Source organism: Lynx canadensis, chromosome C2 (genome assembly GCF_007474595.2).
Source record: "Lynx canadensis isolate LIC74 chromosome C2, mLynCan4.pri.v2, whole genome shotgun sequence".
NCBI classification, from domain to species: Eukaryota; Metazoa; Chordata; class Mammalia; order Carnivora; family Felidae; genus Lynx; species Lynx canadensis.
In genome coordinates, this window is record NC_044311.2 from 91,422,205 (window position 1) to 91,449,153 (window position 26,949).

The 26,949-nt window shown below is 36.0% G+C and overlaps 2 protein-coding genes across 7 annotated transcripts in view; one reads left to right on the forward strand and one right to left on the reverse strand.

The window, feature by feature from the left end:
• EAF2 (ELL associated factor 2) overlaps positions 1-10,993 on the reverse strand; it is a 38,790-nt gene extending 27,797 nt beyond the window's left edge. The window contains exons 1-2 of the mRNA XM_030329910.1: positions 10,798-10,993; positions 2,298-2,392 (exon numbers count right to left, since the gene is read on the reverse strand). Of these exons, the coding sequence (XP_030185770.1) occupies positions 2,298-2,392; positions 10,798-10,906 (204 nt within the window). The 5' untranslated portion in view covers positions 10,907-10,993. The remainder of the gene's footprint in view (positions 1-2,297; positions 2,393-10,797) is intronic.
• A 127-nt stretch (positions 10,994-11,120) lies between these two features.
• Positions 11,121-26,949, forward strand: part of IQCB1 (IQ motif containing B1) — a 64,135-nt gene continuing 48,306 nt past the window's right edge. The window contains exons 1-6 of one of the 6 annotated variants that reach the window (XM_030329735.1): positions 11,121-11,224; positions 11,684-11,766; positions 16,165-16,274; positions 16,507-16,669; positions 18,650-18,779; positions 23,388-23,481. In XM_030329735.1, coding sequence (XP_030185595.1) covers positions 16,175-16,274; positions 16,507-16,669; positions 18,650-18,779; positions 23,388-23,481 — 487 coding nt within the window. In that variant the 5' untranslated portion in view covers positions 11,121-11,224; positions 11,684-11,766; positions 16,165-16,174. Of the gene's footprint in view, positions 11,225-11,683; positions 11,767-11,810; positions 11,932-16,164; positions 16,275-16,506; positions 16,670-18,649; positions 18,780-23,387; positions 23,482-26,949 lie in introns of those variants that run through there. The other 5 variants (XM_030329736.1, XM_030329737.1, XM_030329739.1 and 2 more) reach the window with 5 other exon arrangements.

Consider the following 26,949-nt stretch of genomic DNA (forward strand, 5'->3'; position numbering starts at 1 on the left):
TACATTTCTATATTTTGTAATCAGTAATTTCCTGTCTTCCTAACTAACTGGTAATATTTTTTAGGACACTGACTATGTCTAGTCTTCTGCTGTATTCTTAATAGCTACCTAGCACAGAAGTTACCACATAGAAGGTAAATATATATACATATATGGCCCACTGTCCATCTGTCTCTCTTTCTCATGCACACATACACACACACAAATATTGAGATATATTCTTTTTGGACATATCTCTGGTGTCCTGGGGGCAAGGAGTTACATCTTCCTAAATTATTTCTTTGCTGTTAAAGAAATTTACAATTTGAAGCCTTGAAAGCTTCTTTCTATAATTGTCATTCTTTTAAGAGACATTTCAATTTTTAAATTATTTTTAATTTATTATTATTTATTTTTTATTTGAGAGAGAGAGAGAGAGAGAGAGACCATGTCAGTGGGGGAAAAGGGCAGCGGGAGAGAGAGAATCCTAAGCAGGCTTCACACTCAGCACAGACCCTGACAAAGGGCTCGATTCCATGATGGGGGAATCATGACCTGAGCCAAATTCAAGAATTAGATGCTCAACTGACTAAGCCAACCAGGCACCCCAACAATTGAGATCATAACACGTGGTGGATGGTAACTCTTAATTGAAGAAGGATATGGGTGATTGAGAAAAGTTTATTAACAAATGTAAAAATCCCCATCTGCTTGCAGTAGAAAAGCAGTGCGGGGGTGGGGGGGGTGCCTGGGTGGCTCGGCTCAGGTCATGATCTCACAGTTTGTGGGTCTGAGCCCAGCTGTCTCTGTGCTGACAGCTTGGAGCCTGGAGCCTGCTTCAGATTCTGTGTATGTTTTTCTCTCTCTGCCCCTCTCCTGTGCTCTCTCTCTCTCTCTCTCAGGAATAAACATTAAAAAATTATAAAAAATAATTTTGACTGATAAAAATAAGAAAAAGATAGAAGACTAGGGGATAGAGAACTTGCTTGCTCTACCTCTAATCATGACAAATAATGTCATAAATGCATATAAGAGAATGTAGATGAACTAGCACAAAACCATTTCCATTACACAAAGACAAAAATCTCAGTCTGTGCTTTCTCTATATGTTAAAATAAAATGTTACAGTCTTTGTGTTCTCTGAGAATAGGTCAAGTTGGTATAAAAGAAAAAAAGAAACTTAAGCTGAATGCTAAGAAATTTCTAACTCAAAGATTGAGAAAACTAGACCATACAACAAATAATTTGTATATCTGTGTAAGCAGTATTTCACAGTGTTACTTGGAAACATCTGGAAATTTTTTAAATAGACAAAACTTTGGTTAAAGACCTAGAGTCTTTCTTCTCCAACTCATTCCCCCAAATTATTGATAAAATCACTCTAAAAGCACAAATTCAATCATGTTACTACTCTGCTTAAAAGCCTCTAAAGGCTCTGTAATACCTATGGGATAAAATCTAAATTCTACATTAGAACTTACATTAATTCATTTATTCCGCAAACTTCTTGTTCTTTCTCTATCAGAGCCATTCACATAACATCCCTTGTACCTAGGATAGTCTACTCCCTTTCTGCCTGATGAAATTCTACCTGCCTTTTAAGATTCAGCTCAAATAGATTGTGCTTTGTGAAGCCTTTCAAGATTCTACCAGGCAGAATATTTGATTCCACATACGTGCTTGCACAGAATTTTGTACATGCTCTAATGTATAGCATTAGATATTTGTATGTCTTTCTGCTATAGCAGATTAAGACTAAAAGGCAGGGGATATGTTCTTATTCCTAGTTCAGAGTACAAAATCTGGCTTATAATAATAATTTAATAGGTATATGTTTAGACCTCCAATTGTTTCAAATCATCTGATGTGATAGTTCTTAAAACTTATTAAATGGATCAAAGGTGGTTTTTTTTTAAGTATTTTAAGGGGTGCCTGGGTGGCTCAGTCAGTTAAGCGTCTGACTCTTGATTTCGGCTCAGGTCATGATCTCACTGTCATGAGATGGAGCCCAGTGTCGGGCTCTGTGTTGGGCTCTGTGCTGCATGTAGAGCCTACTTAAGATTCTCTCTCTTCCTCCCCCTCTACCCCATCCCTACTCGTGCTCACTCTCTAAAAAAAAAAAAATGAATAAATAAAGTATTTTAAGACTATTTTTCCTGAAATAGCTTAAAATAAGTGGGTTTTTTTTTTTTTTTTGCTTTGGTATATTTGTTAATTACTTTAACTATCACTACATGAATTGTGCAGTTATTTTCATTTAAATTTAGTATAAATACTGCAAAAGGATCCTTTAAGTCCAAACACATGGAAGTACTCACTTCTATATTTGGCAGAGTTATTGTCACCTGTTCACCTTTGCCGACTTCAAGCTCTCCTTCACAAGAAGTGTCAATGGAAGCAGGTTTGAAGTCATCTAAAAATAGAAACAGATATGGATTTTTATAAGATGGAGCAATACCTGGGTACCTGGATATCAAAGGGGTGCCTGTGTGGCTTAGTCAATTAAGCATCCGACTTCGGCCCGGGTCATGATCTCATGGTTTGAGTTTGAGCCCTACATCTGGCTCTGTGCTGACAATGCAGAGACTGCTTCGGATTCTGTCCCCCCCTCTCTCTCTGCCCCTTCCCTACTCATGCTTCCCTCCTCCTCTCTCTCAAAAATAAATAAATAAATAAACATTTAAAAAAGTGTGAGCATGTTTCAGAGTGATAAATCATTTTTTAATAGCCAGTAATTAAAATGGTTTAGGAGAGTCTTCATACTACAAATAAAATCCAAACCAGTTTGGAGATACCTATATCTATATCTATATCTATATATCTATATATCTAGATAGGTATATATCTATATATCTAGATAGGTATATCTAGATATATAGAGATATAGAGATATAGATATAGATAGGTATATATAACTCTGAGAAAAAAAGAAATAGCTGAACTCTACAACAGTATTCCTCAAACCATGTTCCCTCTGGATCCTGTTTAGACTGCAACCTAGACTAAGATGTTCCACTGATAAAAACTACATAATGTCAATGTTTTCACAATTTGCTAAAAACTTATATTAGTAGAATGCTTTCAATTTTCAGTCTTTTTCTCCCATAATTTTTCTTAAACCACCTTGGGTGCCTACTATCACTTGCCTGCTGTTCTAGCAGAATACAAAATTAATGAATACGTGGCAAATACACATTCATGGGAAAACTTAAGAAAAAGCAATCACTGAATTTAAAAGTTTGAGTTTTTCATGGATATATTTGCCACTAAAGGATACATAAATGTAATCAAATCTGCAACTTCAGAATACTTAAAATAGAATTTCATTTTGAGTTAAATCATAATTCAAATGATGTTATTAAAATCTATTACCCAGAAGAAATTTAGGGTGTTCAGATATTTCACATGCTGAACAAGTTTAAAACCTCTAAGATATGAAAGCCATTTAAAAACAATTCATATCAATACATATTAAGGACTGATAATTCTGATACAGAATTCCTCCAGTTATATACATTTTTCCCAGGTTAACTCTTTATTAAAATATAGCAGACATGCAAACTAGAATGTGAATCATAAGCTTGATGAATTTTCACAAAGTGGCACGAATGTAATCAGCAACCAGATCAAGAAATAGAACATTAGCCTCTGAGAGGCCTCTCCCAACTACCTCTACTCCAAGAGACTGATCTTTATATTAACAGGGAAGTACCCCCAAATGTCTAAATCCAAAGTACTGAACATTTATTAGAATTTAGAGAACTATAATAGGTAGGTCTTGTGAAAGGAGAATCTTCTAGTGCTCATCAAATGATCTGCTGTCTATAAACAAAAGCTGGCCGCTGCTTCTCAATGACAATTATAATGGCTAACATTTATAAGGAACACTTCCTGCCAGATCTCAGGAAGTGAGATCCACTCTTATGTTCCTTAAGCACATATGACTATAAACAATTCACACTAAGTATTCTTTATAGCATGGTTTATTCTTCATGTTGCTTTAATTCAGAACTGAAAACATGCAATAAGTATCTCTCAAATCTTGATGCTTATTTCCAGATTTTAAGAAACAGATTAAAAATACATAGACAATATGAAAAACATGAAAGAATTTGATGTACAATAGTAGTACCATTGAGGATAAAGATTAGACTGAAAATAAATTGGGAAGTTTGTTAGTAGCAGTAAGGTAATGACAAAGATAAAAAATAATTAAGGTGTTAAGTTTTAGATGCTTGAAAGAAATTCTAGGGAAATAAGTGTTAGTTAATATCAATTAATGAAAAGACAACAATACTAAAGAAAAAAATCAGAACTGAGCTTGAGTATCATGGAAATAAAGAAAGTAGAAAGCAGAAGACAGAAATAGCCAAGAGAATAAACAAAGATACAAAACAAAAACAATAACAGCAATAACTTATGTGTTAATTACTTTATTTTAAATTTTTCTTAATTATTTTTATCTCGTAGCCTTACGAACATTCTCTAAAGTTGTGAATGCTCCTATGTTACAGATACAGCAAATGAGGGTAGAAGAAATCAAGTCCCTTACCCAAGATCATGCAGTTAATATTTGCTAAAGCCAGAATAAGGAACTATCAAATTTAACTAGATGAAAAAGATAAGAGGTTGACCAACAATGAATATCAGTCTTATTGATATCAACATTAATGGAGAAAGAAAACAAGTTCAATTTGAGCTAGTAAATACCATTTGTTATCCTAAAGTGAGAACTTCATTTTATAAGGATGTATACATAATAAATGAAGTAACTTCCACTTAAAGTATTTTAATATAAGTAATTTATCATCATGGCCTATGGGATACCCACAGTAACAGACTTTGTTGGTTTTAAAATGTCCTCAACTTCCTAATTTTAACTATCCTTTAAGGTTTTGCTCATCAGTGTAAATACTCATATAAACATTCCTCAATCTTCATCACTCACATCTAATCACTATGTCTTCTTCCATAATATCTTTCAGAGCCATCTCATATTCCATCTCCTATTCTTGCTGAAGTCAAACTAGTTTTCAATCAACAGAAAGCTACAGCTTGACCATCTGCTTTTCTCTGTTTTTGCTCTTAGAATGTGAATCCTATTTCAAAGTCCCCTCTTCCCTAAAGTAGTTACTATGTGGGGCCCTTTCTCTACTCTCCAAAATCTCAACTTTTTTGGTCTTCTTCTATAGCATTTACCTACCACTCATCAAAACCTAACATAAACTTCCTGGTATTATTTACCTGTTTCTGTATATGCCCTACTGGACTGTAATTAAAAAAAATTTTTTTTTAATGTTTATTTATTTTTGAGAGAGAGAGAGAGACAAAGTGCGAGTGGGGGAGGTGCAGAGAGAGAGGGAGACACAGAATTCAAAGCAGGCTCCAGGCTCTGAGCTGTCAGCACAGAGCCTGAAGCGGGTCTCGAACTCACAGACTGGACTGTGAGATCATGACCTGAGCCAAAGTCAGATGCTTAACCGACTGAGCCGCCCAGGCACCCCAGAACTGTAATTTTGTAAAACATAATGATTCATACTTTAATTCCTCCTGAGTTATGGCTCCTAGCATAGTGCCTTTAATATAATGGGCACATATGAGATCTTTGTAATTGACCCTGGTTCATATGTTTATCCCTCTCTGAACCAACTCCAAACTTATTTTTAAGTATAAACTTATTTCAGCTAAATTATGTGCAAAAGACTTGTTTTCTAATTGTCTCCTGAGGATCAGATAAATCTGTATTTCAAGACTCTCATTTCTTTAAGGTAGATACTGCCATATTTGTTTTGTACTTTTCACTAGCACATTTCTGTTGTCATAGAGGGCACTCATTGCTTAATATTTGACAATAAAGGAATCTCTACAATAAATAGGTAACAGAAATGACATTCTAGAGTAAAGCCAGGGTCTTTTGATCTCCCATATTTTTCTGACAGTGACACAGAGGACAATATTGGGAGGCCTGTTGCTTAACTACAGTTAAATAATGCTTTAGAGGAGAAGCCAGAAAGGTAATTCAAGGCAGTGAAGCAGATCAGTGGGGAACCACAGTGACCTAGAGAATGAATAAGCCCAATCTCAAGAAGACAACCACAACTTGGATCCAGCCAAATCCTGTCAAGAGCAATATGGGTTTGGTGAGGCCAGGTTATCTTCTGATTTTTTAAAGAGAAGCTGGTAATCCAGATTTCTGTATAAAAGATCTTGATTTTTACATATTTACAACTAGTTTATGCTAAAACAATAACTGTGTGGGTCAAACAAAGCATCTCTAAAGTCAAACTCAGCCAACAGGCTGTTAATCTATAACCTCTGTTTTAGTGTTTAAAACTGATTATTTTTGTTTGTAACATATCATCACTTTAGATCTTCACAACAATTCTTTGAATTGATTATTCTCACCCACACTTTACTAATGGGAAACTCTGCTAAAGTAATGAAGCCAGTTAAAAATCAAATCAGGAACTCAAGCCACAAACTCTATCCACTCATATAGCCTCTATGCCTTATTATATATCCACAGTTCTTTTTTTAAAAATTTTTTTAACGTTTATTTATTTTTGAGACAGAGACAGAGCATGAATGGGAAGGGTCAGAGAGAGAAGGAGACACAGAATCCGAAGCAGGCTCCAGGCTCCGTGCTGTCAGCACAAAGCCCGACGCGGGGCTCGAACCCACAGACCGCGGGATCATGACCCGAGACGAAGCTGGATGCTCAACTGACTGAGCCACCTAGGCGCCCCATATGTGTCCAGAGTTCTTAACTTTTGTGTGTGTTGGCAGGGGAGCGGGTGTTGTTAGGAGAGGAGGAATAGTCATAAGTCGCTATGGGAATCTGATGAAAATTATAGACCAGCCATAAATCCTCTCTACAGAAAAAATGCATATATGAACGTACATATCAAATACTGTATAATTTCAAGAGACTCACAAGTCTCTGAAGCCTTTCTATAGATGTCTATAATATGAGACAACTATAAGAGATAGTAATGTACCCAAAATATCTATAGCTTTATTCAATGATAAGCGTGAACTCATAATCAATAAATCTATCAAAACTATTCTGAACCTATTTACATTTCTAATTATTTTACTGTTAGAATTAATAAGTTCTACTTTTTATTACTTGTTATATTAATTAGTATTGCCTTTTATTTACTTTCAAACAAGTTTTTTTTAAGAATACAACTTTTGTGTTTCAATGGATTAAGTATAATTCTAGAATTACAGAATTTGTTAAGTAATCTCATGTTTTCTATGTTTCCAAATATCAAATGTATTTTCTAGGTTGCTATGATTCCAGACTATATAGTTTATTTCTTTCAGTTCTCCTTGGTTTGGAAACCTCACCACCAATTTTTCCATTTATTCACTGTGGATATCCTTCTTCTATGTTATTTTTTTCAGGTTTACAGTACAATTACTTATATTACATATAGAGGAGAGAAACATTTCCTACTCTGTATTAATACTTTTTCAATCAATGTTGATCACTTTTCTGATTATTTTGGCTGTAGTGTCACATAATGTCAATATCTTCAAAAAAGAATCACAATTACTATCATAAATTTACTTCCTCGTATTTGAACTAATTCAACTAACTTGAAAACCCATATCCTTTCCAATATACCACATTTATCAGAGAAAATTAATTGTAAATATAATTTTAATCCAATTTCTCATTAATGTACTTTCTAATGTTTGCTCACACCAAAGCTTAACAACCACTTTTGTGGGAGTGGCTCTACATGAAGGCTCAATCTTCCTCACTGACCATGAGTTCATCAATTACTGTCAAGCAAAAAGTGGTATCATTTACAAACTTAGGAATTTCAATGTTTATTACCTTATCTAGATAGAAATTGTAAAATTAGCAGTAGCCCAAATTCAAAATTTATTCTAGTGGGTCCTGTTACTCAAACTCTTCCACCCAGTGAAGTATCTGCTGCTAAACATTGAGCTTATCACTTACAGAACATCCCATGTCTTCCCTACCACATGCCAGACTATCTTTGTGTTAGGTTTTATTGCCAAGCCTTGATAAATGCTTTTTGAAACTCTAAGTAAATGACATTCATTGGCACTCCTCATACACACATGAATATACCCCTTCAAGGATAATGGTAACTATTATTTATTCTCTATGCACCAAAGACTGTGCCAGGTTGTTTATGCAATCTTATTTAATCCTTACCATTTATATATTAGAAAATGAAGGCTGAAAGTTTAGAGAATGTTCCAAAAGGTACATTACTTATTTGGTAGTGGAGGCCAGAATTCACAACCTGTTTTGTTAAAAATATTAGGCAGGCATACAGAGAAAGACAGATACCATATGGTTTCACTCTTATGTGGATCCTGAGAAACTTAACAGAAACCCATGGGGGAGGGGAAGAAAAAAAAAAGGAGGTTAGAGTGGGAGAGAGCCAAAGCGTAAGAGACTCTTAAAACCTGAGAACAAACTGAGGGTTGATGGGGGTGGGAGGGGGGGAGGGTGGGTGATGGGTATTGAGGAGGGCACCTTTTGGGATGAGCACTGGGTGTTGTATGGAAACCAATTTGACAATAAACTTCATATATTAAAAAAAAATATTAGGCAGGCATAATTACCCCTGTACATAAATGTAGAATATTACTTTCTCCCAGATTACACTGACTTGAGTGTTTGTTATAAATTAGGTCCACTTGCCCTGTATAAAAGTAAGATTTCTTGTTCTATAGTTTCCATCCCTTACTCTGAGTCATTAAGAGTGAGGATCATAAGGTAGATGAAACTGTCCTCAAGGATAATGATTGGTTTTATTCAAATAAATCTAGAAAGATTCTGCCTGCTTCAACAAGAAAAAAAAACTAAGGCCAAAAACTTTTCTAATGTCTTCCACAGCACTAAGCGTGTATTCAAATATCTGGGTATATTGTGATGGTTATTCCTATGGTTGTTTTGTCTTTTTTTTTTTTTTTCATTCTTATAGCCAGATCAACTGATTCTCTGACTCTAAAGGCACAATTCCAGCATAGTGAGAACTTTTATAAATGAAAAGCTTTGAAGCACCTGCAGAGATCCTTTCAAAAGCTGTATTTTATCCTCTTTGTTTGGGATTCATGCCCTTAAAAGAGTATATCCAACTTATGCAAAAATTTGTTCTTAAGCAAATCTTTATAATCTTAAACCTTATGATTTGAAAAATCACTAAAAGGCTACTTTAAACCTGAGAAAGAAGAGGAGAGAGGAGGTACTATTTGCAAGAAAGGCATGGAGAAACCAGGTTATCAGCTTTATCACACTTTTGGAAAATGGAAGTGAAGGAGAGAAACTGCACAGCTAGCACTAGCTGTCTCACTGTGGGTAACCTTGGACGACAGAGAACCGCAAAGCAGAAAAAACAAAGGACACTGTTGAAGATCTGTTGACAAATATTTCCCCTGTTTATTCTACCAACTGGATGTTAATTTTGCTTAACACAACCCTTTCATAAAATGTAAATATATTCTTGGAGAGTTAAACCCATTGATCTTTATACCTTTACCCTGGGTTACTTTAATTAGATCATCTACAACTTAACCAAACTTCTGGAGAATGTTGAGGGTTTTTTTTTTTTTTAATGTTTATTTTTGAGAGAGAGAGTGCAAGCAGGGGAAGGATGGAGAGAAAGAGGGACAGAAGATCCAAAGCTGGCTCTGTGCTGACAGCAGCAACCCTGAGAGATGCGGTTGAAATCATGAACCCAGAGATGATGACCTGAGCCGAAGTCCAACGCTCAACCAACTGAGCCACCAAGGTGTCTCAAGAAAGTTGAGTTTTAATGGGGTGTTTTGATTGAAACATGGAAAATCTCAGAGCAAAAACCATGAAGATCTCTGGACAGTCTAAGAACACGATGAGTGAGAAAGGTGGAATGATGAGACACTAAAGAAGAACAGGACAGGGGAAAGGAAGTGAAAAAATAGCTACTTTACAATTTTGCCACAGAAAAATAAGAGGTTATGATTCAAAGATCTCAAAGTTTCCTTTCCGCTCTATAATTCTGAGGGTTATTATGCAAAGAATGAAATGTTTTACATACCAAATCATAATATACTATATTTTCCTTCCTGGAATCTATACCATCCAACTATTAAAGCAAAAGAGATCCTTTTTCTACCTGAACATTACAGAGTGTAATTTACCAGAACTACTTCGAGAGGACAACCAAAAGGAAATCAAAAGGAGAGATCATAGGGAAGTAAATACCTTTCTAAAAAAGAAATGCATAACACACCCTCCAAGACTTTGATAATCAGTATTTGATAGCTGAACGAAATCAGGGGTCCAAAAGAGCTACAGATTACTGGAATGGTTTAGAATACCTACCCAGGAACACACTAAACAAGAACTCTCATCAGTCAGCGACAGAAAAAGTGAAGAAGGGAGGGAATATTTCCCTACCAGCCTCAAGGTACTATCTTCACCCTGCATAATTGTTCGGTCCTTTGCATCCTTCCATCTGTCACCTAACTACCTTCCTATCACCTCTGCATTATACACCAGTCACGTCGTCTCCACAGTCACCCCTGCGGATCTCCTCCACAAAGTTTCCCTTTCTGCTTGTTGGTCTCACTTGAATCTCTCTGCCCAGGGTTTACAACAGACACCTGCTCAACTCTGGCTTCTTCCACGAAACCCGTAGGACTCCAGGCAGGACAGCGGTTAGCGCCGGTCACCCCATTCTCCAGCAGAGTAAGGAGGTTTGTGGGATCACAATTCCGAGAAGTTTAATGTCTCCACGTCCCCATCCCCAGAGGTCCCCCTTTCTCCCGGGGATCGTCCTCACTCACAGCGTACAGTGTGGAAGGCGCAGCGCGGCTGCTTCTCGAAACTCTCGCCTAACTTGAGAACCCGCTCGCGATGATCGATGCGCGAGGGTCCCGCAGCTCCATTCATCATTATCCCCTGGCTCTGACTTTACCTCCACCACCTGCGCTCACTGTCATCTGCCACCTCATCCTGAAGCAGCTGCACTTGCTGAGGCCGGGGCAGCCACCAGACTCCGCCCCGCGCCCGACGCGCGCGTCCCCCCAGAAGCCTCTCGCGTGCTGATTGGCTGCGTGGAGAAGGGCGCCCCGCCCCCTAGCTCCGAGGATCCTGGTCCCGCCTCCAGACCCCTTCCCGCGTTGCGACGCAAGCCGCCTGGGAAAGGCCGCGCAGCTGAGGTGCGTGGTGGGAGGTGGGTCCTTCGGAGGAAGAACGCGAAGACCGGGTGAGGTAACCCGCCTGAGGTGGCGACTGGGGAGAGTGAGAGTCCCGGGTGCTGGGAGGCCTGGTGGGGTTCTGGGCCAAGTATCCCGGTGCTTAGGAGTTCCTAACGGGAGTATCTGTGCCTTTTCTGTGGAGATATCTAGTGGAAACTGAGGCCCGGGGAGGGGCGGAAGCGGGGCACAAGGCCTGGTGTTTTGCCCCAAGGCCTGGTAGCGCGGAAGCTGGGTCTAGAATCCGGAGTGAAGGAGCCTTAGACCTCAGACCTTGAACTTGACTGGAGGCGACGCCGTTACCTCGGCAATCAACTCCTGATTTCTGTTCCAGAGGAAGTTCTCGGGAGTATTAGGATCGAGACGGGTTGAAGAGGATGGGGGGGAAAAGGTTACAAGTTAGAAATCACGGTGTTTAGGATCAGTTGCAACGAGATTGCATTCGGTAGCCTTCTTTTATTTACTTCCTTCACAGTGATCTTTGGAGGCAGTAAACGGCACGACCAGGAAGACGAAATTCCCAAAAGATCAAGGTCAGAGTTCGTGCTGTGCAACAGGGTAATAGCATTAATAATTGAAAAATACTTGTTTTTTTTTTTTTTTTTTTGTCCTGTCAAAAGTTCATGAGTTTAATGGTAAAGATGAGGGAAGTGTTATATTAGAAGAGAAGCACCCAAGAGAAAGTTTACAGATGGTTGCCATAACGGGTGGTTGTTTTTCAGGGTAAGTGTGTAATCAAACTCTACCCCGTTGCTTAACCTATACTGTAGCCAAATTTGTCAATTTATTGTTCTAGGCAAGTAGGTGAATGGGTTTCTCTAAACCTATCTGCTTGTGTAAATTCTTTTATAAAGTGTATTCAGACTGTTTGGTGTGGTAATTAAGTGCTTCAGGTTCTGGAGCCAGAATTTTTGGGTTTGAACCCTAGCTTCATACTTTACAATGTGACTTCATGCAAACTAAAGTATACTCATCGTTAAAATTAGGGATGGGGGGAATGATAGTGCTTATTCCTTAGAGTTGTTAAGAGGGTTAAATGAATTAATACATGAATGGATTTAAAACAATTCACAGCACATAAAGGTCTCCAAATGGTTATCGTTATTGAAGTATAACTCTATTATCTGGCAACATTTTAGAACCATCCTTGGTTTCTGCTTTCTTTTCTAAATCTTGAATTATTCTAGAAAGTAGGAATTTTGTTTACTGGTAAGAAAACTGGTTCAGAGAAGCCCAGTCCTCTGACTCTCTGGTCTGTTTTCTTATCTGTGTCATCTATTTGGCACTTAAAATATTTTATATAATTATTTTACATATACCTATATGTGTGTGTGTGTGTATTTTTCTTTCTCAACCGACACATGAACAGGGACTCTGTCCTGTATAAAATCTTTGTGATCTATGCATCTAACATAGTGCTCTACACACGTTTGGTGATGATGATAATGTTTCAGTGATCTTTTATTATGTTAGCCAGAGTGCAGCAACAGTGCTTTAAGCCTATTTTACATGAAAAAGATTCCAATTAGAAATCTGAGGTTTCCATAATCCTAATAAAGAGAAAAGCAGAGTCAAGAAATTGACTTTTGGAGTGCCCAAAGTTTGTGCATTCATTCATTCTTTCAACATATGTTTATTAAGTACTTACCAGGTATGGGCAAAGGCACTAGTCTAGTCTCTGGGAATATGGCAGTGAATAAGAGAGATAAGAAGGCAGCCACCAAGGATGGTATGAGCTTTGCTGTCATGAAACTTACCTTCTAGTGTGAATTTTCACCAAACGTATTAAAATGAACCAGGTTGTACGAGTCCAGGAATAAAGAAAAAACCAAAAAAAAACTAACCAAACAGGTTAATGAACTAAATAGAGTTGGAAAATACCCCAAGTGACATTTCACATTGCTTTGTTTAGGTCTACTGATGACATATTACCTCAGGAATTTATAACAGCTGTATGCATTTGTTCTTTTCCACAAATCTATATCCTCATCTAACTTAAAAAATATTGTTATATTTCTGTCTTACATCATTCACAAATAAATGTGTATTGAATATATAAAGATATAAGTAAATGAAGATCTAACTAAAACAAACCCATAAACGCACCAGAAAAAAGTTGAGACTGTATTTTATTTATTTATTTTTAAATTTTTATTTAATTTATTTTTTTAATTTACATCCAAGTTAGCATATAGTGCAACAATGATTTCAGGAGTAGATTCCTTAATGCCCCTTACCCATTTAGCCCATCCCCCCTCCCACAACCCCTCCAGTAACCCTCTATTCTCCATATTTAAGAGTCTAAGAGACTGCATTTCAACTCTTAGGGTTAAGGAGGACCCTTCTAAGAATGATACCAAAGTAGAAGTCATAGAGGAAAAGATTGTTATATTCAACTATGTGAAAATTGTGAAACTGTGGTGAAGACACCATAATGAAACTTAATAAATGACATAAATTGTTTACACCTGGTATAAAAGATAAAGGTTCATATCCATATATGAAAAGCTGAAAGCTTCTACAAAAGAATAATCCAGTATGAAAATTGTTGAAGGATATGAATAGAAAATATATGAAAGAAGAAATAACCAGTGAACATGAAATGTGCCTAATTTGTCTAATAATCAAAGCAATACAAATTAAAGATGATATCATTTTCCATCTAGTAGATTGGTAGAAATGTATAAGATAGCAGTATGTATCAGTGAGGGCATAGTAAAAAGAACACCGTCATATGTTGTTAGAGGAAGTATAATTTGAAACACATATTTCAAAGAAAAATTTGGTACCATCTAATCAAAATTTTAAAAATTTATATCCTGCCACCCAGCCATCTGACTTCAAGGGAAATTCATCCTGCAAGATACTAGCATGAGTGCGTAAAGATGTGTACATTCATAGTCATTGCAGCATTGCTGGTAATAGCATACTCTGAATGACCTCCAATAGAGGGAATTGTTTAAATATATTTTGATGCACTCTTACAAAGGAAGATAGCATAATGCAACCATTGGAAAGAGTGAGGTAACTGTATCCACTCTCTTGGGAAGTAGTATGCCTACTATGTGACAGGAGTGACACCAGGAGTTGTGCTGGACTTTCTTTGAAATATTTTCAGAAAATTTATATTTTAATGATTTACATTTTACCTAAAAAGGATGACATTTCGATGCTTATGGCCAACTCCTCAATATAAAGGGCAGTTTTGGTGCCAATTTTGAAGAATAATACCTAAAAATAAGTGAGTTAAAAGTATGTCATCTGTGTTTTTTATTATTTTACATGGAAGGGAATATAATGAACATTGTATCTAAAACCACAGACTTTGGAGTCAGACTGATCTGGATTTGAGTACGGACTCTACCAGATGCTGGTGGAACCATGATAGGTTCCTTCAAAGTTTATTTTTCATATCTGTAAAATGAGATGATTACAGCCTCTACCTCATAGTCTTGTGAGAAGTAAGATAATGTGTGCAGAAGCACTTAGTACAGTGCTTAGTTCATAGTAAAATACTTAATATATGTTGGCTTTTATTGTAAGTGAAGATTGTACTTTTTGTTAAATGATACCGTTGAGCTTTGAGTGTGGTAAACAGCAAATTGAATTGGGATGTGTCTTATATTTAATTTTAAGGTAATTGATTTTATGGTGATGAAAAAGAATGAAATCTTGCCATTTGTAACAACTTGGTTGGCACTGGAGGGTATTATGCTAAGCAAAATAAGTCAGAGAAAGATAACACATGATTTTACTCATGTGTGGAATTTGAGAAACTTAACAAGACCTTAGGGGAAGGGAAGGAACAAGAAGAGAAGAGACAGGGAGGCAAACCCTAAGAGAACAAACTGAGGGTTGATGGGTGGGTGGGCAAAATGGGTGATGGACATTAAGGAGGGCACTTGTTGGGATGAGCACTGAGTGTTGTATGTAAGTTATGAATCACAGGATTCTACTCCTGAAGCCAAGGCTACACTAATATGAGGATAATAATAATAATAACAAAGATAATTTGATTTACTATGCTATTTATTAATAAGCTTTTGTTATCTTATAATTACATCCCATTTCTGAGTTGTGTGTTGAGGATCCCCAAGACCAACCCAAGGTTCAGTGATTCACTGGGAGGGCTGACACCTCTTAGGATATAGTCGTATTTGTGGCTGTGATTTACAGTGAAGGGATACAAAGCAAAATCAGCAAAGAGAAAAGGCAAATTGGGCAAAATCGAGAGGAAAACAGGTGCACATTTCCAAAAGTCTTCTCCCAGTAGGTTCGTATAGGACACACTTAATTCTTCCTATAATGAACTGTCACATTTTGAAGTGTTGTCTACCAGGGAAGCTCACTAGATACTCAGTGATAAGGGTCTTTATTGGAGGTGGTCATATAGGCATCGTCTACTGCCAAGTACCAGAATTCCAAGCTTTTGGAATGAGAGCAGGCATTCTGCATAAATCACATTGTTTTCACAATCACTTTAGGTACAGTGAGCCACTCTTGTTAGGGAATGGTGGAAACCCTTCTGAAATCCAAGTTCACCAGCCAAGGGCCAGTCTTGGCACCAGCCAAGGGCCAACTTTGTCTCAAGCTATGTTAGCTCTTTTCTGCACATTCAGTGTCTCTTTTATGATCAAAGAAATTAATTTCTATCCCAGGATTATTGTGCAGATTAGAGAGAGTGAATGTGGAGTATCTAGCACTGTTCCTGACTCCTAGTGCGCGATAATACCTGCTGTAGCTGTCATAGTAAGTTATAGGAGTCTCTAGCTCTTTATAGCTATTCCAATTAGAAACATTAGAATCTCCTGTAAGGAAGAAATTGAAAAATCTATCCTTCACTTCTCAAAGCAAACAAAACAAATTTTATATTGAAACTATTTTTCAAAAATTATTTAGGGAGCAAATGTTTTAGGGCTGTTTGACCTTTATCTTTCTGATTCTGTTAAAATATAGGCGATAAGAAATGAAACCAACAGGTACAGACCCAAGGATCTTATCTCTAGCTGCCGAAGTTGCAAACAGTCCTGAGCAGAACGTCCCTATTATACTGTTGAAGTTAAAAGGTAAGAAAATCTTTTTGTGATTGGCTAACACTATTTAAGGAACAAAACAATTCCATCATGGGTATAGTTTTAGCATTTGTTTCTGATTTGTTCAGAAAAATCTTAACATTGTGATAAGAAAGTGCTATGTTTCCTTTTTAAAGTAATTTTAGTTATTATTCAAACTATAAAAATACAAAAGTCTTGGATTTATTGAGCAGAAATAAGTATATCTTCTTTCCTTTTGCCTTAGAAATAATAAACAACACACCTTTAGGAAGCTCAGAGTTGAAGAAAATAAAACAAGATATATATTGTTATGACCTCATTCAGTATTGCCTTTTGGTCCTCAGTCAAGATTGTTCTCGAATCCAGGGTGGTTGGACTACAATTTCCCAGCTTACACAGATATTAAGGTAAAATGAAGCAATGAGTCCTCCTGTTCTTGAGGGATATAGTAGTAGATTCTTATTTTCAACATTTGCTTCTCTTTATTCATCTGCTTAACAAAAATTGGCAACCTTCTGTGGTAGGTTATGGTTGTACTTTTCCTCCTTTATACCATATATTACTCTTTGTAACTGTATTTGTGAATATTTCACTATCTAAAATTTTGCTACATAAGTCCTGTGAAGATGGTGATCATGTCTTTTGCTCACCACTGAGTCCCAAGTACTTAACAGACTCTTTATTCACTAAGGAATATATGAAGAAATGAAGATTTTTAAGGCACTGGCTCTATACTGGAAAAACTTACAGTAGACATGGGATGACAGTCATGTGACTTTATCATACAAGGCTAAATGAAATAGGTGCTAAAATGAAAGATGTAAGCAAAACTATAGAACAGATACAAAAGCTAGTCATTTTATGTTGTATTGATTTAGCTATCTCAATTGTATATTTCATTAGGTAACCAAAATCCTGTCCATAAAATTTAGAAGATCAAAATCTTTTATTTTTAAAGGAGATAATAAAATAAACCAGTTGTTCTCAGTGCCTAAGCCACTTTCTAATTAAGTAACTAAACACCTGTATTACTAATTGGAATCTTACCTTTCAAAACTGCGCATTCCTAATTTATTACTACATAAAGGCTGGATTCAATGTGTATAGTTAGAAAAAACTATTAACAGATACACATATCTTGGTGGAATCCAAGTCTTAAGAAATCCCCACGTATGGGGTGCCTGGGTGGCTCAATCGGTTGAGCGTCCAGCTTCAGCTCAGGTCATGATCTCAGTTTGTGGGTTTGAGCCCCACATCGGGCTCTGTGCTGACAGCTTAGAGCCTGGAGCCTGCTTCGAATTCTGTGTCTCCCACTCTGTCTGCTCCTCCCCCGCTCATGCTCTCTCTCCTTCAAAAATAAATAAAAACATTAAAAAAAAATCCCCATGTTTGTGCATATACAAAAAACATAATTTTTTAAATTAATGTCCACAAAGTAGGTACTCTTAAATAATTTTTAGGAACGAAAGTAAAAAGAGAAACTGATACATGTGAATGTTTGTCCATAAATTTTAGGATTGATGTGCAAAAACAAAAGTACATTGAGTGTTAACCAGCTAAATTTTAGCATACTCATATGTAGTCACTATTGCTTATCAGTGTCATCTTCACATGTTGAAAAGCCTCTAACAGCAGTGTTTACTCATTAGAGATCAGTCTTGGGTTGGGGACTCTTGTTAGTATTAGTCTACACCAATACTTTTTATTATCAAGAGCTTTGAATATACCCATTTCATAACTAGGGAGTGACTTTTATGTGAAGTTTCAAGAGGACTCATTTCTCTAAATGACTTTATCTACTTTAACATAAATTGTAAAGTGTCCCTAATAAAGCAAGGTTTTTGTGGTTTACTCTTCTGATATAAGGAATGTGTAGTCAGATATTTTGCAGTTTAAGAAAATAGATCTATTGGAGAGTAGAATTGGTATTAGAGTATTTGATTTCTTCATCTGTCCCTTGTAGACTAATCCTACCCTGGGTATTTTTCAGCTATCAGATGTCTCAAAGGTATCAACACAAATGTTTTTCATGAATTAGACTCCCAAGGTATTGTATTGCTTTTAGAGTGTTTATAGCTCATTCACTGAAAACTTGCCTTGTTTCTCTTTATTGTGAATCAGGTGTATTTTGTTTCCCGAAAAGCTGACAAGTAGGTTTTTAGGACATATGAGTCCTAGCTCTCAGTACAGACAAAGTTCACACCACTGGACTTACTTTTCCAGAAAGTTGTAATGCTAATTTTCCAGCAAAAGTTCTTTATTGGCTTGACAACAAAAGAGATAACTAAAAATTCTCATTAAGGCACAGTGTTGTCTATAGAAGCTCTAGCATTCAACTGAAATTTATAATTAACACAAACAGTCACAGACTTGTGCTCTTATTTTAGTCATTGCTGTGTGGGCTTGGAGCCAGGAGAAGATGCAGAGGAATTTTACAATGAATTGCTTCCATCAGCTGCAGAAAATTTTCTGGTTGTGGGGAGGCGATTGCAAACATGTTTCATCAATGCAGCTAAGGTATATGTGTTTATTCAGGATTTTAATAGCCAAAATTCTTGAGAAGATGTTCCACATTATTTTTCACATGTGCAGTATTTGGCTGAAAGTACAATTAGAATAGTGGATCCAAACATTTTTGAAATTATAACCAAAAAAGCCTCTATGTGTGAAATTTTAAAGTGCTGGCTGAAGTATACCATATGACTTTTTGAAGAATCTGCTTTGCTTCTCAACTTTGAGCAGCACCCATAGACATTTATTTCCATAGCATCTTTCTAAAATACACCTACTTAACAGTAGAGGAAAGTATTGTTCTGTGGCCCAGCACTTTTCTAATAGCTTCTGTGGCACAGAACAATAAAGGTGAACTTTCTGTTTGATCTTTCAGATCTTCTGTAGTCAAAATATTTCAACTAAAACATAGGGCTTACTAAGTCCAGCAAGTATTTCTTGGGTGGATTATGCTAAATGCTGTATGTACTATTTTTTTTTTAACCCACAGATTACTTAGAAATATGTTGCTTAATATCCAAATATTTGAGAATTGTCTGTTTTTAAAGTTTTTATTCAAATTCCAGTTAGTTAACATGCAGTGTAATATTAGTTTCAAGTGTACAGTTTAGTGAGTCAACTTTCCATATAACACCTGGTGCTCATCACAAGTGCACTCCTTAATCCCCATCACCTATTTAACCCATCTTCCCACCCACCTCCCCTCTGGTAACCATTCTGGTAACCATCAGTTTGTTCTCTATAGTTGAGTCTTTCTTGGTTTGCCCCTCTCTTTCCCTCCATGATTGTTTTATTTTTAAATTCCACATATGAGTGAATTTTCTTGATATTTTATTGTTACTAATTTCTACTTTAATTCTATTGTGGTCAGATAACATACTCTGTATCATTTCAATCCTTTGAAATTTTTTTGGACTTGTTTTATGGCCCTTTTATCTTGGTGAATGTTTCATTACAAGCAGTCCTTGCTTTGCACAGTGCTATCTTGATTGAAACTCATGCATATCAGAAACATGTAAAGATTTTGATATGGCACAAGTTTCATTTAACATGGTACCATGCAAAAAGTAAGGACTGCCTGTATATTGAATGTGAACTCTGTTGTGTGGAATGTTCTGTGAATATCAGATCAATTTAGTTATAATACTTAAAGAAGTTGTAAGTGTACACAGCTGAAACTTCTTTATCTTGTAATATTTCTTGGCTATATGTACATTTGGCCTACTGCTATATTAAATTTTGAACAGATTAACAACTTTTGGGAGTTATGAAGAAAAATAACTAGGTCATCATGGGATATTAAATTTCATTTGAGGTGCTTTAAGTATAAAGAATAGACATAGTCTTATACTTAACATCTAGGCTAATAAAGTCGGCAAGATATTTAGATATTTCTTTAGGAAACATAAGACAGCTCTATTTTTAATTTAAAAAACAACAAATTAAAAAATTATGAATGAAATTGAATGAGACATACAATATGGATGAGATAGTAGTTTGAGTATAAGAAGTATTGTTGACAGGGGCACCTTGGTGGTTCAGTTGGTTAAGCATCCAACTTCGGCTCAGGTCATGATCTCGCAGTTTGTGAGTTCGAGCCCCATGTTGGGCTCTGTGCTCTCAGCTCAGAACCTGGATCCGGCTTTGGATTCTGTGTCTCCCTCTCTCTCTGCCCCTCTCCTGCCTATACTGTGTGTGTGTGTGTGTGTCTCTCAAAAATAAGTAAACATTAAAAAAATTTTGTTTTAAAGTATTGTTGACAGAGAATTTAACTTAGTAGTAGAGTATATAGGCTTTCTATGTAATAGGTCACAAATTCTTCCAGCATCCCCATTGGCATTTTGAGGTTGGTAGCAATAAATAAATTTTATATATTTCTAGACTTAATTCAAGTCAGTTAAAGCAGCACAAACTATAGAAATTTGTGTTAGACTTGATTTCTTTTCCTGGCTGTGCCACAAATTAACTGTGGGTTCTTGGGCAGATGACTTGATTTCACTGTTACCTGTTTTCTCCTTTGTAAAATGATTTCTTTTTTCTTTTAAATTTTTTTTAATTTTTTTTTAACGTTTTATTTATTTTTGAGATAGGGAGACACAGAGCATGAACAGGGGAGGGTCAGAGAGAGGGAGACACAGAATCTGAAACAGGCTCCAGGCTCTGAGCTGTCAGCACAGAGCCAGACGCGGGGCTTGAACTCATGGACCGTGAGATCATGACCTGAGCCGAAGTCGGCCGCTTAACCGACTGAGCCACCCAGGCGCCCCTTCTTTTAAATTTTTTTAAGGTTTGTTTATTTTTGAAGGAGAGACAGAGTGTGAGTGGGGGAGGAGCAGAAAGAGAGGGAGACACAGAACCTGAAATAGGCTCCAGGCTCTGAGCTGTCAGCACAGAGCCCGATGGGGAGGCTCAAACTCACAAACTGTGAGATCATGACCTGAGCTAAAGTCAGACTCTTAACCGACTGAGCCACCCAGGCGTCCCTGTAAAATAATTTCTATCTCATGAATAGCTCAGACCATTAAGACAGCTTTATGTTTTCTTGAGAGTATTTTTATTTAATATTAGGGGCAATAGTAATTACGGTCTTTTCATTTATATAGTCCTTTAAAACTTTTCATAATACTTTTCTATTCTTTATTATGGTATTTGTATAGAAACGAAAACTCCTTCAGTAATACATTAAAGGGGGTAAACTACAGCAAAAGAGGGCCACTTTACCACAGAACAAAATGAAAATAGATAAAAAGGAGATTACAGGGGTGTCTGGGTGGCTTAGTCGGTTAAGCATCCAACTCTTAATTTTGGCTCAGGTCATGTTCCCAGGGTGGTGGGATCGAGCCCCATGTCAGACTCTGTGCTGAGTGGGGAGCCTGCTTAAGATTCTCTCTCTCTTTTTCTCAAATAATAAAAAAAATGATTACAAGAAAACTGAGTTTATAAGGTTTATCTACCTAAGTGTTTCCCAATCAAAAAAATATTGGGGGCACCTGGGTGGCTCAGTCAGTTAAGCATCCAACTTTGGCTCATGGTACGGTTCACTGGTGAGTTTGAGATGTGCCTTGGTCTCTGCACTAACAATGTGAAGCCTGCTTGGATCCTCTGTCTCCCTCTCTCTGTCCCTCCCCTGCTCATGTGCTCACATGTGTGCTCTTTCTAAAAAATAAATAAACATTAAAAAAAAAAAAAAGCCGAACTCATTGTCTAAAGAACCAAACACATTAAAAAAAAATTTTTTTTTAAATTAGCTGACATATAGGTAGTAGATCACATGGTGGGACGTACACAAAATAATCTGGCCTAAACTGCAAACTGGTTAAAATATACACACGTACACATACATTTACATATTGCCATAAGAAAAATACCTACCCCAAAATTTTGAAGTGACTTAGGGTGAATTTTGTTAACCAGTCTCAGAAGCCATGAATTTATGGGTGGCATTATCTAATGGTTTTTTTAAGGAAAAAAGGAAGTCTAAGGGCTCTGCACTATTCTTTGAGATTGACAACAATGAAGATTACCACGCTCTTTCTGCTGTGTCTTTTGGTGAAACTGGCAAAGGCACTTTACTGGACTAAAGTATTTCTTGACCTAATGCGACATTTCTTTCTTTTTTAGATTTTGGTTTTTTTGATTGTTGTTGTATTTAAGTTAGCACATGTCTATTTAAGCACCTACCTAACCCTGTGCTAAAATAATAGGAAGAACATGCTTTTATTGTTATAATAATCATTGCAATCATAATGCCTTTGCTGTTGTGATCATTACTTTTGTGCTAGAGTACAAATGTTTAAGACCTGGGTAAAATTAGTGGCCTTTATACAACTTTCCACTGAAGTTACATGGCCAGTAAATGACAGAATTGTGAACAAAATCTGTTTCTTATTTGCTATTATGACATATATTCTAATCTACTAATCACCCTATTTTCCAGAAAGGAAGAATCAGAAAAAATTGTCGTTTATTTGTAGAATAAATACTGATTGAACACTTACTATGTTTGGAACTGTTTTAGACACTGAGTGTCTAATGGAGAGCCAAGTAACTTGGTCTCTGCTCTCATGGAGTTATAGATTAGAAGCTGCAACTGAAATGTGCTAATAATAATGCTTTACATGCTGACATCTACATTTGCATATAACAGTGATTTTCAAACCTAACTGCATAATCAAATCAGCCACCTAACTTTGTAAAAACACAGATGTTCAGACTTTGACTTTGGAGATTCAAATTGTTTGGGTTAAAGCCTGTACATGGATATACTATATTTAATTTAAAAAAAAGCTCCACAGTGATTCTGATGCATAGCCAGTGTTGAGAAATCCTAATATATCAACTTGTAGTTCTTATACAGTTTATATATTGTCTCATTTGACCTCTGGGTAACAACCATTTCTCTAGTAAGTAGAGTAGGTAGGTATCACCAGCCTGTAACACAAGTTTTATAAATTAAGAAACTAAAGGCTACAAGATCATAAATAACTAAGTAAGATCCAGCAACCAGGTTCTCTTGATTCCCCCCAAGAGAAGTTTCTCTTCTTTTTTTTTTTTTTTAAATAAAGCAATTACAGAAAAGTAAATTGGGTTTGTGTGTGTGTTATGTGTATTAAGGGTGAAGAAAAAGATGAATTACTACGCTTTTTCCAAATTGTGACTGATTCTCTCTTCTGGCTTTTGGGAGGCCATGTTCAACTCATCCAAAATGGTAAGAGAAAAGATTTTTAAGGTAACTGATAATCATTGTAAAGTACCTGCTAACAGCTTTTTTTTTTTCTAAAAATAAATATCTCATTAACTATACAGATAACCACAGTTAAATGAAACTACGTTGAAATAACCACACACACAAAAAAATAAAAGCCCATCTGTACATTCCAGTTTTAAATAGTCAACATTGACGATGTGAATATTAAGGAGAAAATTGCTTAAATATTATTTAAATATAATTTTTTCTTAGCTCTTACTATTTAGCAAATCAAAGATAAGGATTAATGATAATTTTTAAATTTTTTTAAAAGTTTTATTTTTTAATTTACATCCAAGTTAGTTAGCATATAGTGCAACAATGATTTTAGGAATAGATTCCTTAATGCCCCTTACCCATTTAGCCCATCCCCCCCCACAACCCCTCCAATAACCCTCTGTTCTCCATATTTAAGAGTCTCTTATATTTTGTCTGCTTCTCTGTTTCTATATTATTTTTGCTTCTCTTCCCTTATGTTCCTCTGTTTTGTATCTTCAAGTCCTCAAATTAGTGAAGTCGTATGCTATTTATCTTTCTCTGACTAATTTTGCTTAGCATAATACCCTCTAGTTCCATCCACATAACTGCAAATGACAAGATTTCATTCTTTTTGATTGCCGAGTAATACTCAGCAAGTATACTTGTATATATATATATACCACATCTTCTTTATCCATTCATCCATTGATGGACATCTGGGCTCTTTCCCTACTTTGGCTATTGTTGATAGAACTGCTGTAAACATTGGGGTGCACGTGCCCCTTCAAAACAGCACACCTGTATCCCTTGGATAAATACCTACTAGTGCAATTGCTGGGTCATAGGGTAGTTCTATTTTTAATTTTTTGAGGAATCTCCATACTGTTTTCCAGAGTGGCTGCACCAATTTGCATTCCCACCAGCAGTGCAAAAGAGATCCTCTTTTTCTGCATCCTCGCCAATATCCGTTGTTGCCTGAGTTGTTAATGTTAGCCATTCTGACAGGTGTGAGGTGGTATCTCATTGTGGTTTTGATTTGTATTTCCCTCATGATGAGTGATGTTGAGCATTTTTTCATGTGTCGGTTGGCCATCTGGAAGTCTTTGGATGATAATTTTAACAACTTAGGGAAAAAGTTTTTTCTAAGCTCCAAAGATTGCATCTATATTTTAGATTTAGTGTGAGAGAAATCCCTATGTACAGAGCATATATGATTTAATTCATAGCCTAACTATTCATGTAGGAGTAAGCTTTTATATATTGACATTTTACTGAACTTGATAGTTATTTTATAGGATATTTCTACACTTGAGAAATATAAACATGTGTTTTATGTTTTCTTAAGACTGGGGAAGTAATCTTTAATGATAATTGTGGCAACATTCTATCCTTTTGAAAGATTTAATCTGAGATAAATGTAACTATAAGAAAAATATAAGAACACTTTTTTTAGAAGGTGAAAATAGAATTGAATTTTTATTTTTAATTTAATTTTTTCAGAATATTATGCATGCACATAAAGAATCAAATAGTTCTATAAGGATTGTTAAAAACAAACCCTGGCCCTTGTGCCTCACTTCATTTCCCATTTTCCAAAGGCAGCAACTAATTATTGCAACAATTATTGCAACTAATACTTTGGGTGGTTATATCCTTTTGAAACTAAGTAGACCCAGAAACCAGGTCCCCTGAAACCCTGATGAATAGTCTCTCTCCCACTCTCTCTCTCTCTCTTTTTTTTTAAATACTTAGTTACTTCCTTTTCTTTTAAAGCATTATCTATTAATTTCCCATTATGAAACAAATATAAAGTTCTCAATTTAAACAACTGTTTTACCAAAAATATAAAGTACTTAGTTTTACTATACTATAATGGGTGGTAAAAGGCCTAGTAAAATGAGAGATAGCAAGAGAGAGAATACTTGAATAACTTTTAAAATATGCTATTTTTTTCTTCCAGAAATAGTAATGACAACAAATGTGACTGTTCCTCAGGTTATTCTGTAGATTTAAAATATCAATAAAGTTTGTATTAAAACTAAATTACATGGTTGTGAGATTCATATACAAAAAAATAAATGGGTACAAAATTGGGGTCTCCTATAACCTTTCTCTCTAAAAAGAATCAGCTCTTATAGAAATGGCAGACTAAAAGTCTGAGACAGAAAATATGCAACGTAAGCCTGAAGTATTTTGTATACCAGATAGAAAGGAAGCAAGCAAAATTTATTGGGATTATAAAAAATAAAACAAGTTAATAAAAACACACACACACACACACACACAAAATTTATTGGGATTCTGTGAAAAGGATTCAGGAGCCAAAATAAGGAGGCTTCTATTAGCCAAAAATGGGAAATTAGAACAGTAATAAGGATAATAACTACTGAGGATAAAAATATATCAACTATTTAAAAAATTACCATTAAAGTCTACTAGGGAACCAATTCATTTTGGAAACTGGTAAATGAAGAATCCAGAGTTTCTCTTGCTTTTTCTTATGTCTTGATGAGGACAAATTTCTCTTTATAAAACTATTCCAATAGGTGAAAAAGGTAAGATAGATATTGCCATTGTACAACTGTTAGTAAGTGAACAGATTTAGGAATTAATCATCCATCACTGTCAAAATTTGAGAAGTACCTCCTAATGGCTCAGCATAACCTCACATATGAAATGTAGATGTCAAAAATTCAAACCTGAATCATTTTGATCCTCTAGCTCCAATGACCCATTTATAGAAGGTCAGAGAGACACTAAATTACACCCCAGGAATGCAGTTAACAAATCTAGACTATGGGAACCTCCTAAGACAATTAATATAGTTTTGTCAACAAATAAATTGTAAGAAAAAAAAGAATCCATAGTTTAAAAGAAATTTGAAAGATAACCAGTTACTATGTATAATATTTGTAATTATGGAACTTATTTATATCTTGATTCAAACAAACTTTAAAAATGCACAAAATAATTGGAAATTGGAGCACTGACTGGATATCTGATAAAATTAAATCATTATTCGAGGCTTCTGGGTGGCTCCATCGGTTGGGCGTCCAACTTCGGCTCAGGTCTTGATCATGATTTCATGGTCAGGTCATGATCTCATGAGCCCCGCTCGGAGCCTGGAGCCTGTTTCAGATTCTGTGTCTCCCTCTCTGCCCCTCCCCTGCTCACGCTCTGTCTCTGTCTCAAAAATGAATACACATTAAAAAGAAAAAAACATTCAGTTTAGATATGGTTATGTTTTATTTTTTAATCATATCTTTTGGGAGTATATCTTGAAGTATTTGTGGATAAAATAATTGATGTATTGGATTAGCTTCAAAATAAAATGGGAGGCTGGAAGTGGATAGGCTTGGTGAAAGATGATTGGTCATAAGTTGATCATTGTTAAAGTTGAATGCATGTAGAATCATGATTTATTCTCTCTACTCTTGTGAAGGTTTGAAG